We start from the raw sequence: 18,383 nt of genomic DNA, 5'->3' as shown, positions 1-18,383 counted from the left end.
ATAAATTTAGACTGCTAAATCTAACTGCTATTAGAAAATTCTGTGCCTGAGGATATTCAAGCTTAATGAAGAAGTGATTTGTTTTTTTCCTTTTCTTTCTGTGCTTACTCCATTAATTCTTGGTCCCACAGTGGACTGATCGTTAAGACACGGTTCCCAGCAGATCACCGAAGTCAAGCATCACTAGCTACGGTCAGTGCGCGGGTGGGTGACCACTTGGATCAGCCTGCGTAGAGACCGAGGGCGTGCGGTATGGGTCCTCGTTAAACTGTTCTACCGTAAAGTGCTCGACTTCGCGTGCAGGTCGTCGGGCTACCGAAGTGGAGGTGCCATCCCCTCTGCAGAGGATCAAAATTGCGATGGCATGTCTTTGGATCATCCTCAGGGATGCTTCCCAGAACGTCGCCAATAGCCCATTGTGTAGCTCTAGTCCGACGTAAATGTACAACAACAACATTAATTTTTGCTTCGATTCAAAATGCCTTTTATTAGGTTTATTAATTTTGCTTATATTAGGTTCATTGCAATTTTACAAAGTTTTGGCCGATTTCTTACTGAAATTTTCCTACGTTTTATTGAAATATCATTATGTTTTGGCCGCAATTCCTGTTACCACGGTGTTCCGCGCAAACAAGAATAGCACCAAACATAAGTCGCCAATTTCGCCAAGGTGATTTTACGCTAATAACAACCAGCGAAATTTGGATTTTTATATATGAGAAAATTGGAAAATATATGATTAACTGTTTCCTAAAAATGCGCCGAGAACACTGAGAGACAGTTTTCATACTATTATTTTATTATATATTAATGTAAAATAGCTCCTTACACAACTTTTAGTGCCCCATAAAAAACGAGTACCACAATTCATCTATATCCTTTCTCTTACACCATCATTAGTTAAGTAAAATTTTAATGCACTAAATTATTAATAAAAAATCATTTTCGAAATTCTGTTTTAAAGCTCTCTTTAATGCGTTGCTTTAAAATTACTAGTTGGGAAGAAAAGAAATCAATTATTTTAACGTTAACTTCAACACTTTATCTAACATATTTTAGATTAACAATTTCGATCAAATATGCACCTGTTTGTACTACAATTTGTTGCCATTTTAAAGGTAGTCTCGATGTTTCTCTTATAGAAGTGACATAATGCTAATGGTGAAAGCATGTAAAGAATTGCCATATGTATAGAGTTCTGCTCTACGCCACCTATAGCCCATTTCAATCACCAATAACGATGAAAACGATGATGGTAGCAGTCAATCAGAAAGGTGTATTTGTTTAAAAAGTTCGTCAGCTAAACAGTTGAAAAAAAGTATGCAATTGATTAATTCAAAATACAATGATATGTTTTTGTCAAATAATCGTTATTATGCAGTATTACTTCATAAATTTTTTTATCTAATTCTAATTCAGGGGCTCTATCTAATTCATATTGTATTGGAATTAAATATACTAATTATATTTACAGACAATATTAAAATGGCAACTTAAAACAATTGGTTTATTGATAATGTTGTCTGCCTCCGGAAAGAAAAGTGAAACAGCATTAAAATTGTAATTTTATCTCAATCTTGTCAAATAATATTTTACAAATCAGCTTACATTTTACGTAATTAAAAAATAATCAATAAACTTCGCATATTTTCTCAGTTTTTAGAAGATTATCTTGAGCTCTTGTAATTTTCCTGTCAAACATCTAGTTTGAGGAATTATTTCTGTCTTATCATTACAGGTGTAAGAAATATGTTTCCCTGTAATCAATGTTCATATTAAAATATTTAGGTTCAATTTATACATACAACCAATTTATATTTATCGAATTCAGAAATATTTCTTATTAACATAGCGAGATGATAATAATTTAAGAGCTTCTTTGCTGTTTTTGAACTGTTATTGTTTATGGTAAAACCCTAAGAATAGTTAATACTTATAGCTTCGATTATTTATTACTGTCAAGTTTATTCTTATCACTGTTGAAAAGGATTCAGTCTGAAGTGAAACAAAATAAAAAAAATTGTATTTTGTCAGTTAATTGATAAATTTCTTTACATGTAAGTTAGTTTTTACATATGTTACAAACATGCTATCATTTTATGCAATATTTCTGAGGTGATACCAAATACTCAGCATAAACTTTTTTTCTCTGGAAATAGTTTTTAATGATTTAAACTTATCTTAGAAAATATGTTACACTGAAATATTCATTAATAATAAATATTATATATTATTATATGAATATTTCATATGAGTATTAATTTGCAGAAAATGAACTGTTTAAAAAGTAAAATATATTTCCAAAATATTTCTGTTTCAAATTTAATGTGACAGTGCAACCATTTGATTTAATTTTGTTGTTAAAAATATGTTAAAATTGAACTTGGAACTAAAAGTTTTTAGTTGGGAAAGTTTTCGTATCCATATTCGCAAGGTCATGGCAACTTCAGAGTAGCGGCTCGCAAGAATTTTTTTTTAAAAAAACAATAAGTAACATTGAAGTGGACCAACTCGAAGGGTATAATTCATAGTCACACTGGAGTAAATCTCTACCTTTTTTTTCTTTTTTCTAAAAGATTTACAAATTTAAAATCAACTTGATTCCTTGGGGATTGTAGTTAGTGGACCAGATTGTTATATGGAAACAATCCTCTCAAATTACATATGAATTTTCAATAAAAAAAGTGAAATTTCTAAGTTAAAGGTTTAGGTCTGTGTTGGTGATGACTAGTTTTTTACTTGATTCATCAGTTAATGGCTTCGAGCAAATTATGGTCACTAGTTTTTCTTCTGATTTTTTTAAAATTCAAATTGTGACAATACAGAATCATTGAGCATGATATGTTGACAATGATGAGTTTAAAAGTCAAACAAATTAATAAAATTTAGATTTTTTTTCCTTGTTCTAGGTTTAAATCAAACATCAGTTCTCTAGTTTACTATTATATCTGTATTTCTCCTACACTAAAACAACGAAAGTGCTCATTTCTTTTTCACAATAATAAGTATATAAGTTTTTATAACCGTGAAAGCGTAAACATATATGTTTACAAAATTCTGAATGAAATTTTTTTTTTCTCCTGTGGGTAAGTCTAAGCTGAAACAAAATGATGTATAAGTTTGAAAGAATTGAAGACCAATAAACAAAGTGTTCTATATTATATTTTAATTATACTTATACTGATTAAAAAATAATAATAATTATATTCCATGTTATTGATACTCATCGAACCATTAGTATTAGTTGTTTTGTTTAACATATTAAGTAGGTACATGGCAGTGATTACAGAATCGCTCACATTTAACGAATGAAGGGGCACTCCCTTCTAAGATTACAATTTTTCCCTCAATATTTGAGTAATTAAATTTACATTAAAAAAAAAATTTTTTTTTGTGTCTGAATTCTAAAAAATGAGAGAAAAAAAAAGCCTCAATTTCAAATGAGCCTTTACATTTTCTTGGTGAAAGCTATTACCAAATCATCACTTACTCATCTCCCACAGAGAAAATATATGTTCCTATTGCTGACTGATGGGGAAAATTCTTGGTTTGGTCAGAGCAAACAAAATCAGGGCTGGGTTTTTGCCGTCAAAAACTGGTTTTTGACATGACAGTGGTAAAAACCGTGTTTTTACCGGTAAAAACTGTCAAAAACCTACTGTTTTCTTTAATTTATGCCATATAGCGGATAATATATTATTTTCACGTAATTGCCTTTATAAATGAATGTTGTAAATGATTGCTATTGATTTTTCAACTATATACATGTATTCTTATAGAAGGATATACATTCATACAGAAATATTGTAATATACTTATTGAAAATAGTGATACTTACTTTTAGCATAATAGCTTGATTTGCAAAGGATTCAAAATTTTGCACTTCTTAATTGTTAGAAATAAACAAACTAAGGAAAGAGCTTGGAACTATTAATAAATTCAAGAACTAAAAAGAGTTTAAAATTTGGCATTACTTAAATATAGAATTAAGCTAAACAAAACTTTCAAAACTTGTAACTACTTACAAACTCTAAGTCAAGAATTACTGCTATTTTGTCAAGTTAAAAACTTTTATTCAGTTGAAAAAGCACTATAAACAAAACTGAATTACAAACAAAATTACATGTTTAGTAGTCGGGGTCACTGTGCCGAAGCATACGATAGCAAGTGACTAATTTTGCACATTTTTCATTGCCCAGTCGATTTCTAAGTTTAGTATAAATGAGTCCAAAATTTGAGAAGATTCAAAATTATTTTACCAAATACTTATAAATTATTTTACCAAATACTCAAAATTATTTTACCAAAACTATGGGTTTTTGACATGACGGTAAAAAACGTCATGTGTCAAAAACTTGCCAACCATGAACAGAATTTAAAAAAAAGTCAGTGAAACATATTAAAAAAAAGTCAGTGAAACAGAATGAAAAATATACCATTAAATGAGATATAAATAATTTACAGATAGACAATTTCTTTTATACATTTTATTTTAATTTTAAATTAATTTGAATCATGAAGTTAAATTGCAAGTTCAAATTCTTGATTGCCATTTTATGAGGTTCAGGTAATTCAAACCTGGTTGGTATATACATATATAGTACAATTTTTTCTCTTATTAGGAGTGAGTCCCCCCCCCCCCCCCCNCCCCCCCCCCCCCGCACACACTCTTGAGATACTTCTGCAGTCACTGGTACATGGGGTAAAGTGGGTATATGTTATTTTCTCATCTATTAAAACATCTATTTTCTCCTCTTAAATTGCGGTAATTTATATAATATTTTTGAGACATTCACTGGGATTGTGGCAAACATTTTTATATAAGTATTAAAAACTGATAAAAAATTTAATGTTTACGAGCTATTTTTTTATGATCAACTTATGAAGTATGTTAGTTAAAGCTATTGAACTTTTTTCTAATATCATTAAAAACTTATAAAAATAACTAATTTTAGTCCAGCCTGTTAGAGGGATATCTGAAAAACAGATTTATATAGCATTTGTATTGTGCATTTTGTATTGTACCTAATCTTTTTCAAATTTCAATTTAATTTTTGATATTTACTAATGTTAGAGCAATAAAATTAGTTTATAAATTTTATTTTTAAACCATTTATTTTTAAATTTCAGAATTTTTTTCAACACGTTCTCTCCTTTCAAAGTTGGTGAGACAGAGTTTATTCCATTGATTAATAGGCTAGAGAGAAAAATGTTTGGAAATTTGTGGTCTAAGGTAAGAAAAAAATTATCTTCAGAAAGAGTTTCTTTAAGCAAAATGAATTTTTGCCTTGTTGGAATTACAGAAAATTTAAGTTATATGAAATCATTATAACAATTTGTGCATAATTTTGACACCAATGCAATGTAATGGTATATATTTACAAAATTCTTTAATTATGTATTTAAATATTTTGTTTCTAAATATATTCTTAAGAAAATTGAAATAAATAATGTTATTATGTAAAAAGTTTTCTTTCCTGGGTTTATATATTTTTTAATCACAAATCTGATTATCATAATAAACAATACAAATGGGTATTTCCTTATGATTTATTAAAAACATTCAAGTAAAATTTTTAAAAAAAATTTTGAATTGTAAATTGTTAGGTAAATACTACTGAAATTTTAAATAGCTATAATAATAATACCATATTATTATTCATATTTACAGAAGATCTTTATAATGCAAACCTTAAAGCCTGGGGCTATGGGTTTTATGGAATTATGTGTTATATATATCATTTCACTTACATGGTGCGTAGCATTTTTTAAAGGTGCTTATATTCGTTTTTTTAAAAGCCCTTAAAGGTGCTTTTTTCAATGCTAGTGATTTTAAAAAGTGCTTAATTTCCCCTTTTTTGAAAATGAGATATTTTTCTTTACGATGTTGATTTTCGCCATGTATTATGCAAAAGTGGGCTTTTCACATTGTTCTATTCAACGTTATTCACAATTAATTCAGCCACAATCTATTTCTGCATACTGTTGGTTCATAGCGTATAAAAACACCAATCATTTTACATGTTTGATGAAATACTTGCCAGTCCGCATGTGCATATACTGAGCTGGGTTCGGTGAGATTATTGCCCTCTCATGTGCAGCTCTGCTGAATTTTGCAAGATATTCTCAATTTCATTTCTTTTTCCATCCTCTGATATCAAACTGAAAAATCTCTTGATCAATTTATAATGGCTAATATAATCAAGAAAAGCATTCTTTGTCAGAAACTAGTTATTTTATCATGATCATGTAAAGTCTTTGAAAATTATTTTACATTTTGTTAATGTACATAGTGCTTAAAAATATTTTTTGAGTGCTTAAAAAGTTCTTAAAAGGTGCTTGTTTTTTGTTGAAAGATTTGGTTACACACCCTGACTTTTCTTTAAAGTTACCTACTAAAAAACTAAACTAAACTCAGTGGCACGACAGCCCTTAGAGGGCCAAGGCCTATTGTGCCCATTCCAGTTTTCTTGGGCTCTTGGGTGCAGGAGCAGATGTTCCTGTCATGTGGTCAGCTGAACGCGGAACCCCCAGTGTTTAGTTCCCAAGCATGCTTGGTACTCATTTATCGACCCACTGAAGGAATGAAAGGCCGAGTCAACCTTGCCTGGCCCACGGATCTAACCCAGGACCTGTTGCACAGGAGCGCGAAAAACTAACACTCAGCCACCGGTCGTCAAAGTTACCTACTAAATATGGCAATATTTGTCTGGAACAGATCAATCTTAAAATGCTTTATAATAATTTTTAGATACAAATACTTAAAAACAACCAAATATGCACTTAACCTTTTGCTTAGGGCTGATACAAAAAGTGGACCAAAATGACAGTCTTCAGCATGCTAAACGCTGTAAGCAAACATTTAAGTATTTATTATTTACCGAAAAAAATTGAAATTTTCTGCAGGATTAGAACTAACAGGAAACAAATCAATCAATTTTGGTTTACATGCTTTTGAAATTTTAACTTCTTAACAAATATTTAAAAAAATAATGTAAAAAGTTAATAGTTCTTGCTTAGTTATTGAAATTTCTTAACTGCAAATTTCATTGTTTACCCCCACGAAGCTTGTGTGGTTCATGGAGAATTGCATTATATAGGTCTACGATACTAACATAGGCTGCCATTTTGATGTTACTTTTTTACGTCGCAAACCTGATGAACATGATGATAAATAAATTATAAATCCTAAATGTGCTTCATTATAATTCATATTCATGAAACTCAGCTTTGGACAACAGTTTTTTTTTATGCTCAACTGCACTTTATATACTGCTGAAAAAAATCCCATATTATACTTCAGTTACATATAAAGTCAGTAATTTTGGTTTGTTTAAAAACTAAAATTTTTATCCATTTGTTACTTCTAATTATTTGATGAGTTATTTAAAAAATTTGAAATGTAACTTTCATCCTCACCATAAGAGAGGAAGAATCTTTAAAAGGTTTGATCATCATAAGTTTTGATTATCTTCAATAAAATCAATAATCCATGTAATAAAAAGAATGGAGTTATCAAATCACTGCATAAAATTGTTACAAGTTTACATTTTACAGGGATTTGATTGGATTAATTGGTTAAACATCTGACCTTCTCATTGAATTTTCATATTATTACAAATCATTTTTTTTATTTTCACAAATTATGCCTAAATTTTCACAAAATAGGTGCCTTTCAGAAAAACCTAAACAGACCCCTGATGTACTTTTTAAATTCTCTATTTCATCTAGTCTTTAAATTTCAATCATGCATTTGTTCCAAAATGGTTGCCATGCATTCAAAGCTATGTATTATAACGAAAAATTATTTTAGTAAGTTAGAGCTCATATTATTACAAATCAATTGAAAATTGTTTGTTTTATTATTTATTATTAACAGTTTGTATTATATAATTGTTTATACCTATATCACAAGATTTTGTAATCAATTGTCATCTGCAGTATCTTTTTTTAAATATCTCCTTTAGCTTTTTTTTTTTTTTTTTTTTTTGATATGGGATAATTTTGTCTAACTGAACTGACTCATTACATTTCTTGAATACTAAACAATGGTTAAATCCATTGTCTTTTTCTGAAGTATTTCAGAAATTAACCCTTTTTTTTCTCCAGAAAATAAGTAAACGGTAGAGCATAGGCAGGGTTTGTTGATTTAAATCACTATTTAAATCATGATTTAAATCAAATGATTTTTTTAACAAAATCATTGATTAAAATCAAATGATTTTTTTTATATATATTGATTTTAAAAGTTAAAAAACAGTGTTTCAATTATTGATACTTTTGTTATTTTCTTATCTTAGTTTTAAAATTTATTTTAAATAAATTGCTATAAATAATTTTAGTTAACGAAATTACTTTCTTTCTTGATGTGTGTTAAATTCCAACACATTTGAAATTACATTTTTAAAACTCTATTGATTCTTGAGATTGAAAGTAGTACAGATTAAAGTAAACATTTAATGCTGTCTGTCTTAATATAGACTTGCATAGCTATAGAAAGTAATTAATAAACTTGATTTTTTTCAAAAAAAAAAAAAAAAAAATGAAAAAAATGTTAATTAAAATTCTACCTTTTGATTGAAAAAGCATGGAATTAAAATCTACATTATATTTTATTGATGTAGGATTAAAAATGAATATTTTAATATAAAAATATATAGATTAAATATTATTTATTTTTTGATGAATGATTACATTTCTAAACACGATCTGTTAAATTTATTTTGTCATTTTAAAAATAAAGAGGGAAAAAAAGAAATCACAATTTTAAATTGAAATTATGGTTTGCTAATTGAAACTTTGCTTTAATAGTTAAAGTACAGGGGTCTATCCAAGCCAAATTTACCTTCACAAATTCAACTTTAGGAAAAACTGTAGAATAATTTCACAAAATATTATTTCTTAAAATTTTATTTTTGTGTCTCGTAAGAAACGATAAATCCATATTTTTTACAATATTTTTGTGTTGAATTTTTAATATAATTTTTTTTTCTCCACAAATTATGTCTAAATTTTCCCAAAATAGGTTCCTCTCAGAAAAACCTAAACAGACCCCTGATGTACTTTTTATATTCTCTATTTCATCTAGTCTTTAAATTTCAATCATGTATTTGCTCCAAAATGGTTGCCATGCATTCAAAGCTATGTATTATAACGAAAAATTATTTTAGTAAGCTAGAGCTCCTAAAATATTGTTATTATATAGGTAGTTTTAATATTAATTTAATTTTGACTCAACATTTATAAACTATTTTTAATCATAAATTAAATTTCTTACCGTGTATTTGAATAAAGATAAAAAAAGTCTGATTTAAATAAAAAAAATCAGATTTAAATAAAAAAAATCACAAACCCTGAGCATAGGTAATACTATTGGTTGTAGAGAGTGATTGCATTCAGTACCTAAAAAAAAAAAAAAAAAAAAAAAAAAAAAAAAAAACATCAAGAATAAACTCAACTATTTCATTTGTAACAAAATGCCAGGTTGTCAAGAGGTTTTGGAAAATAAACTTTTGAAATGCTTTGCCATTATGTGTAATTTATCTATGCTTTATTTAAAAATAAATAAACCCCTATGATTGATTTTAAATGCTACTACATGCTGCATAGCATTTTTAAAAAGTGCTTCTTTTCGATTTTTGTTTTTTAAAAGCCCTTAAAGGTGCTTTTCGCATTAGGTGTTTTTAAAAAGTGCTTAATTTTCACTTTTTGAAAATGCAATATTTTTCTTTACCATGTCGATTTTCGCCATGTATGGCGCAAAATCATGCTTTTCATATTGCTCTATTCAACATTTTCACAATTTATTCAACAACAATAAATTTTGGCCTACCGTCAGTCTGGTCCATTGGCTATAAAAGCTCTAATCATTTTACATGTTTGATGAAATACTTGCGTGTCCGCATGTGCGTCTTTTGAGCAGAGGTCAGTGAGATTTTAGCACTCTTATGTGCAATTCTGCTGCATTTTGTGAAATATTCTCAATTTCAGTCTTCATTTTCCACCCTAACATAATCAAGAAAATAGTGTTATGTCAGAAACAAGTTATTTTATCATGATCTTGTAAAGTCTTTGAAAATTATTTTGCATTTTGTTTATATATATATGTGCTTAAAAATATTTTTTGAGTGCTTAGAAAGTACTTAAAAGGTACTTTTTTTTGTAGAAAGATTTGGCTACGCACCCTGTACTAATTAACTTATTTTCGATTTTTTTTCTGGATATTTGTGTTGTGATGTTTTACATCTTACATCTGCTTATTGTTTTAGGTTTTTTTATAATGTTGTGATGTCTACATTTCTCATTCGTAAAGAGAATTTCAATAAAAAAGTAAGATATTAAATGAATATTTTTGTGTTTCATTCTGCTTTTAACATAAATAAATTAATTTTTATTATGTTTGCTATATATATTTATATCTTAATGTGTATGAATATTCTTTTATTATTCAGAGATGGAATAATGAAAAGCCTATTTAGAAACATCAATAATGTAAATTTGAACTTATAAAGTTGTTTTAACCGAACAGTTGAATAAAATTTTTCTTCTTTATATTTATGTTTTAAATTAATATTTGCATGTGCAATATTTCTGATAACTAAAACACATGTCTTTTAAATAATAGAATTATGAAAGGTGAACAGAAGTATTATGTAAATATATTTTATGTAAATATACTTTATGTAAATATAAGTTGATTGAAATTTTTAAATTAAGAAAGCTTGTTTTAAAATTTTAGTATTGAAAGTGGAAATGCATTAGAATTTTGATTATTCAAAACTCTATAATCAGCATACCTCTTTTAATCAAAGTTAATTTTTGATTTCAACAGTGAGCTAGGTAACATAATTCATCTTTATGTGAGGTGTCCACAAAAAAAAGAAAAAAGAAGCACTTTTTGTAAAAAAGATGTCTTAATATTTTATTCTATTTTGGGTTGAAAAATTATCTTAGTTTGAGGTGAGTATTTGGATGAATTTTCAAGTTTGTATTGTGCAGGTCACCCTGAGGATGTTTATTCTATCAGGAATTTTGAATTACCTATAATATTCTAGAAAAAAAAGAAAGAAAAAAAACTTAAATTTAATATATTTCATATGTTTTGCTGTTTTAGAAACCCTGGTGTGAAAAAGGTTTCTAAGAAGCAAAACATGTACCTTAGAGTAGAAAAGTTGAAAATAATTGGGAATAATGTTTTTTGGTTAAATATTCAAACAAAAATTTTAGAATGTTTACTTATTATAATTAGTATCTTAGTTTGTTATGCATTATAAAATACTATTATATATGAAAATAAAATTATTTTAAAATACAATTATTTTAAAATACAATTTACAAAGGTAATCTCTGTTTCATTTCAATTTCATTCTTCTGAAAGTAATAGAGGAGTAATATTAATCCTTGAAACTGTTTTTAAGGATTAATTTGCTAAGGAATATAAATCAATGAAATTAATTTCGAAAACCAATGAAGTCAGTGAATGGTTTAGAATTAGATGCTGCTCTGTACAAATGGTTTAGTATTATTGTCTGGGGCAGTAGTTCAAGAGTTAATTTTAAAATGAAATAATTTTGATCCTATTTGATTAAAAGACATTTATTACCTAGTCACATTAAAATCAATTTTAAATAACAATTATTAAAAATAAACATTAATTTTCAGAATTTATTGATGGAAATAGATTAAAACACAATGTTATAATTTGAATGTATCGATTATCCAAATTAGGCCTCATCCCAATGTCTTCTTATAATTGATAGTTTATTACATATGTAAAATGTGCAAGAAACAATGGCGAATTGATACATAATATCATATGTTGTAAAATTTATTTGAGTTATTTTTATACTACATTGTTGTTTCATATTATTTATAAGTTACATTTGAGATCCTTCAAATGTTTTTGCATTTAAGGAGAACTATTTGCTTATCTATTTACGTTGAAAAAAAAAAAGATTCATTTCTCTTTATTGGAAAGAATTACTTTTGTTAGAAATCAATTACAAAAAGGAATTTACTCTGAATCAGTACATCTTTTTTTAATAGAATTAGATTTTTAATCCTCAAAATATGCAGGGTATCCACACTTTGCTAAATAATAATCTCAACATTTTCTTATAGTTATTTATAATTTTTTTACTATTAAATTGTTATTATAATAATGATTAAATGTATTTTTAATGTATACAAAATTTTAAACTGTGTAAATTTAAAGTTCAAACAGATTCAGACAAAATTTGAATAGGAAGAGAGGAATAAACATTTAATTTGATATTTAATTTTTCATGCGATATGAAGTTCATTTTTTTTACAATGCTTTGGCTTTTGTTTCATTTCAATTAAACTGTAAATTACACTACAGTAAGTAAATGTACATATTTAAATTATGTAAAAATTTGTATAATAAAGTTATTGGTATTAATACAAAAGAACTTTCTATCATTGTTAATTAATAAATAATTTTAATTTATGGTAGTCATAATACTGTTCTTCATTTCTAGTTAGCACTTGTTAAAAATAAGAAAATTTTACACCGACTTTTTATTTCTTTAAGTATATAAAAACATGGTGCATAGGGTTTTTAAAAAGTGCCTAAAGGTGCTTCTTTTCGATTTTTAAAAGCCCTTAAAGTTGCTTTTCTCATTAGATATTTTTAAAAAGTGCTTAATTTTCCCGTTTTTGAAAATGAGATTTTTTTTCCTTCACCATGTCGATTTTTTCCACGTATGATGCAAAATCGTGCTTTTCATATTGTTCTATTCAGCGTTTTCACAATTCATTAAACAACAATCAATTTTGGCCTACCGTCTGTCCGGTCCATACTGTATGAAAGTGCTAATCACTTTACATGTTTGATGAAATACTTGTGAGTCCGCATGTGCGTCTTCTGAGCAGAGGCCGGTGAGATTTTAGCACTCTTATGTGCAATTCTGCTGCATTTTGCAAAATATTCTTAATTTTAATCTTCATTTTCTGGCTAATATAATCAAGAAAATAGTGTTTTGTCAGAAACAAGTTATTTTATCATGATCATGTAAAGTCTTTGAAATTTATTTTGCATTTTGTTAATGTATATAGTGCTTAAAAATATTTTTTGAGTACTTAAAAGGTGCTTATTTTTGTTGAAAGATTTGGCTATGCACCTTGAAAAACTAGAAAACTTTGGCATTGTTTTCTGATTAGTTGCTTTTAAATACTTTTTTATCATTATCTAATGTTTCTTTGTGAGTGTACCTAATTAAAAATTTTATGAGCTTCATTCATACGTATTCTATGTTAATATTATATTTTCTTTGAGAATCAAATGTAATTCTTTAAAATTATATTTTTTAGGTTCACAATTCTTATTATGATGGGTAAAGCTAGGCTTGTTTTATTTTTCTTGTTTCTTAATGGCATAATTTATGCCTGTGCTGAACATTTCCATGAGACTCTCCTCGGGGCTGTTGGTGGCGGAAATTATTCATATTACAGACTTTCTCATACTGGTACAGTAGTACTTCAACTTAACTCACTTGAAGGTGACGCTGATTTATATGTGTCATCTGGTAACCTGAAGCCAACATATGACATTGAGAATCACGAGTGGCAATCGACGACCTGCGGCACAGAGCATGTTCGTGTTGCCTCACACTACGAACGGCCACTCACTATTGCTGTGTACGGCCACCCCTCTCATGAAATCAGTTTGTATGAGCTAAAAATAGATGTATATGAAACAAGTGCAGATGAAGAAAGCATCTTCGATGAAGTCAGTTACCAGGATGACAAGCCAAATTTTAGCAAACCAACATCCATACCCAATTTAAATGGAAAAGACGAACCAGAGTATGAAGAAAAGTCGGTTTTTTGGACGTTGCTTTGGCGTATCTTACATGTTCTTCTTGATTTATTAGTAGATTAAGGCTGTTTCTGCTTAATGTTAGAAAATATGAAAAATTCTATATGCACATCATTTTCTATATAACCAGGTTTTTCAAATACTTCTGTAACTTACAAACTATTCTTGTCATAATATTACTTGTATCCTTAAAAATATGTCAGTATTTACTAAAAATTATTTCAAAATTTTAAACAAAATGCAAATTTTAAAGGAAATAATCTTCTAAAAATTGTAGGTTTCATATTTGATGACATATTCAAAATTGTATATTGTGCCTTTTAGTGGTTATTTTAAGTAATTCATTATTGAAAATTACTGATAATTAGTTTATAGAAATAATTATATACAATCAAATTTTCATATAAATTTTTTTTCTCAATTTTGAACATCTCTATAAAATTTTAAATTTTTATAATCTTTAAACTTCTGTCTAATATGATATAATGTACTAAAATATTTTTTAGATAAAAAATTATGTTACAACTACAAATTGCCAATTAACAATTACAAAGCAACATATTTTATATAGAATCTGTGCATATTTTTATATACAGAGCGCTTACTAAAGTCTGTATTGACTTTTTTAACTTTTACACTTTTTCAACTATAGTTATCAAAAGTTGAATATAGGTATAGTAAAGTGGTTACATAATGCAAGATAAAACTACTCAAAGAAGCAACAATAAAAAACTGTGAAGTTAGCTTACAAAATTGTGGAGCAACATGATTTATTACTAATAGACACCTTATTAAGAAAATGATGTTTAAAATGAGTATTCGCCTATTTGTTATGATTTCCTGTATCTTATACTGTTTTCCCTTATCTGATACTGTTTTTCAGATGGAATACTAATCTGCAATTTTCCACCCAGTGATGCTATATGTGATCTCATCTTGTACTATATACCCATTTTACTATACCTAAACATGACTACTGTAACTATTGATGGACCATTCAAAAGTTAACTAGACAGAAATGGAATTTAGTGGGCTCCTGTATAGATATACTTTATATTTTAACATTAGAAGGAAACAGCCACAGACAGTTTTGTTTAATTGTTGGATATAAGAATGTATTGTTGTCACTGAGCTTCCATGACTAGGTTCCTTTTTTGTGTTCAAAATCTGATTAGTCATGATTAATTTTCTGAAGTTATTAACTTAATTAATAGTTAATTTTCGTTCGAACATCTATATGTTAATTTAATGTGTACTGTATTGCAACAAATAGAGCAAGAATTATTCTATCATCTAATTTGTATTTGTTTGGATTATCTATTAAGTTTGCGTGAACTAAGTATTTGGTGCTTTTGTGATATTTCTTATTTTGTTTTAACTGTTTATTCATAATCCAATACTATAAATCAAATACAATGAAACCTTCAAGGAAGACCACCTCTGTGTAGCCACCTCCTCTATATGCGACTATTTATGGAAGGCACAGAATTTTTTCCATAGTCTCTGTGTTGAAGAAAACTTTTGGAAATCCAACACATTGTTTTAGTGGAGACCATCAAAACCTACCCAGCCACTGGGCATACCTTTGTACCAAATTTGGAAAAGGTCAAATTGGGAAACGTGAAAAAATATCAAAACAAAAAATATTAACAAAACAAATAGATTCAAAATATTTGTGAGTGGCTCTTATTTAGAGCACTAAACACATGCACTAAGGTTTATTTTTAGAGTTGAAAATTGAATTAGAAGAAAAAGTTCTTTTACAAATAACTGAGCATCTCAAGCTAACAAACACCTTCTCATTTTTTAAAGTTAACTAATTTTTATGATATAAAATTAAATGCAAACTTAAACAAAAAACATAATTGTTTATTTATTTAAAATAGTTTTATCATTCATAATTTGTAATATACATAATTATATCAGTAATAGTCATTTATGTTGACGCTAAATTTTGTTCAGTGATCTGGTTTTCGTGACGCCAAGAAAAGTGGTATTTTCGCACTAAGAAAATGACACTGAGTAAAATTAAAATTGCTTGCGAAAAAACATGTACCTTTGATAACATTTTGAAGTCAATGAAGGTAATTCCTAAGAACGACCAGCCTCTGTTAACGACAATTTTACTGTGGAGCAGAGAGTGGTCACTCCCAAGAGGTTTCACAGTACTTAACTGTTCACACTTATCTAATTTCATGTAATCTGCATGAAACCAAATTTTTTAAATTATATATAATTAAAAATGACTAAGTTTACTATTTATTCATAAACTAAATATTTAACAGTTCACACTTATATAATTTTGTTTAATTGCATAAAACTAAATTTTTTACATTCTATTTCATTTAAAATTACCAATTTAATTGTTTATTTATAATCCAATATTATAAACCAAATATTTAACTGCCCACACTTATTTAAGTTTGTGTAATCTGCATGGAACTAATTTTTTTAAAATTATATTTTATTAATTAGTAATAGTTGTTTTTAATTTTTCTAGATTATTGCTTTTGTTATACTTATTCATTTCATTTATATAAAAAAATTAAACAACAACACTGCATGAATATTTTATATTCTTCTGAATATGCTTAAAATTCAGAAGTAGTTGAATTGTACTTTTTATATAAAATATTAGAACAAAAAAAATTTAAGAAGTAACATATTTTTCATGTTGTAATATGTTATGTGAATTGCTCAGTAAATTTTAACATTCTTAATTGAGCATTTTAACACGTCCTTCAGTAAAAGTTATGTAATCTCTGATGAAAATTTTAGCTATTTGTGATTTATAAAAACTTAATCTAGTCAGAAAGATTTTCTAATAAAACATGGTTTGTTTTAATAAGGTTATGAATTACAGTGAAATCAGTATAAGTTGACCTCTTGTGGTACATTGTTTTAGTGGTAAGCTTAATTAAGAGGAGGATTAATATATTTTTTTATAATTTCTTATATATTACCAATGAAAATATATGCAATAAAAATGTTGACTTTTAAATTTTATTTAGTGAGCACTCAGTATATCTCACACAATTAGATTAATTACCTGAATCAATTTTTATTTGTTACATAAATTTAATACTACTAAACTGATTAGATTAAAAAACAAATATGCATATTTTGTTAGTGATGCATGTCAGTTATTTAATATGAATATATTTTTTGTTTAAATATCCATACAGAAAAACATTACAGTTAAAATGTACTATATTACATTAATTCATACATTTTAAAATTTATCTTGTTATGCTTGTAAACTTATTTGTTACAAAAATATTTTCTTATTGTTGTTAGGATAAAAAGACTAAAAAACAACAAAATACTAAAAAAATAAAGAGATTAAAAGAATATGTAAGTCTAATAATTTCCCCATATGATCAGCTTATAAAGAGGTTTAGGTAATCTTTCAATATTTTTTTTACAGTTTCAATGAAATTCTAATGCATAAAATAAAATAATAGAAAATTTCACAAAAAAACAAATTTTTTTTTTGGCCAATTCATGAATGACATTTCTTAAAAAACTTGATTTATTTCAGTGGTCAACATACTAGATAGGCAGGTGGTCAGGTACCAAAGGTTTTGCTCTTTTATGTTATTTAAGATAAATTTGGTTTTTTCTTAATAGCCTTTAACTTATAAAGAAGTTTAACTTAATACGTTTCACTGTACATGCAATAAGTGAATGTAATTTTTTTCCAATTATTCAGCCCATTTCATTTTCAATATTATACTGTTGATTTTCATCTCTTTTGACCATTATTCACGCTGATCATACACTCAGGGTGCAAAATCTGTAGCTCAGGATCCAAATGTAGCTCTTATTTTCTGATCAACAGTAATCTGAAAACTACACTAAATGTTATATTTCTTTAAAATTAAATTTAGGAAATGTGGAGCTACTTATTCAAAATGTCACAGTATATATTTAAATATATGTACTCAAGAATTTATTTAAAAATAAAAGGTGTGATTAATGTATATAGTAATAAAAAAATCTGAATGGAAAGGTTAGAAACCTGTTATAATTCAATTTTATTAAAGAATAAAACAAGTCCAATACATTTAACTTTGGAAATACACAAAATTATGTATTTGTTGTTACATGCTTTGGAAGTTATGTTTTATTATGGGCATCTTCTTTTTATTTTAATAAAATTAGACTTGTCAATGAAAGGATAAAGATTAATTGGCATCAGGAATTTGAAAATTAATATAATTAATTCTCTTCCAGCTGCCTTTCTCTAAAAAAGGGTGTACTCCCATCCCCATAGAAAGCTGTATGCAATTTTATAAATGTTTTAAATTACTACATTGTAGACACTTTTTAATATCTTTGAATATTTAATATTATTTCTATTGGCTATCGAAACTTCTATCGATAATTTGTAGCAAATATTATAAATCAATTTTTGTTTTAATTTAATTTGTTATACTTGTCAGATTTATTTATACAATTGAACTTTTTAAGAAAACTTAATGATGCATGTATAATCAGATATTGAAAGAATGTTTCATGATATTTAATAAAAAGTTTGAGA

At 27.1% G+C, this 18,383-nt stretch overlaps 1 protein-coding gene across 6 annotated transcripts; it reads left to right on the top strand.

The window, feature by feature from the left end:
- The first annotated feature begins 1,229 nt into the window (after positions 1-1,229).
- LOC107438787 (UPF0669 protein C6orf120 homolog) lies at positions 1,230-17,178 on the top strand. Of its 6 annotated transcripts, none has more exons than XM_071183900.1 (4): positions 1,230-1,318; positions 5,131-5,233; positions 10,269-10,329; positions 13,333-15,444. In XM_071183900.1, the coding sequence occupies exon 4, from the start codon at positions 13,349-13,351 to the stop codon at positions 13,901-13,903; it is 555 nt and encodes a 184-aa protein (XP_071040001.1). In that variant the 5' UTR covers positions 1,230-1,318; positions 5,131-5,233; positions 10,269-10,329; positions 13,333-13,348; the 3' UTR covers positions 13,904-15,444. The 6 variants fall into 6 exon arrangements, with proteins under 6 accessions (XP_071040001.1, XP_015906648.1, XP_015906650.1 ...); XM_016051162.3 differs by lacking the exon at positions 1,230-1,318 and adding an exon at positions 1,378-1,560 and having other exon boundaries at positions 13,333-17,178; XM_016051164.3 differs by lacking the exon at positions 1,230-1,318 and adding an exon at positions 1,505-2,057.
- The last annotated feature ends 1,205 nt before the right edge of the window (positions 17,179-18,383 follow it).

This window comes from Parasteatoda tepidariorum, chromosome 1, assembly GCF_043381705.1.
Source record: "Parasteatoda tepidariorum isolate YZ-2023 chromosome 1, CAS_Ptep_4.0, whole genome shotgun sequence".
In the NCBI taxonomy this organism is placed as follows: domain Eukaryota; kingdom Metazoa; phylum Arthropoda; class Arachnida; order Araneae; family Theridiidae; genus Parasteatoda; species Parasteatoda tepidariorum.
Note: the sequence above shows the minus strand (reverse complement) of the source record. Positions and strands in the feature narration are given on the sequence as shown.

Bases quoted from the DNA above. Each gene is read 5' to 3' on its own strand.
- LOC107438787 (XM_016051162.3), top strand. From the start codon at position 13,349: ATGATGGGTAAAGCTAGGCTTGTTTTATTTTTCTTGTTTCTTAATGGC.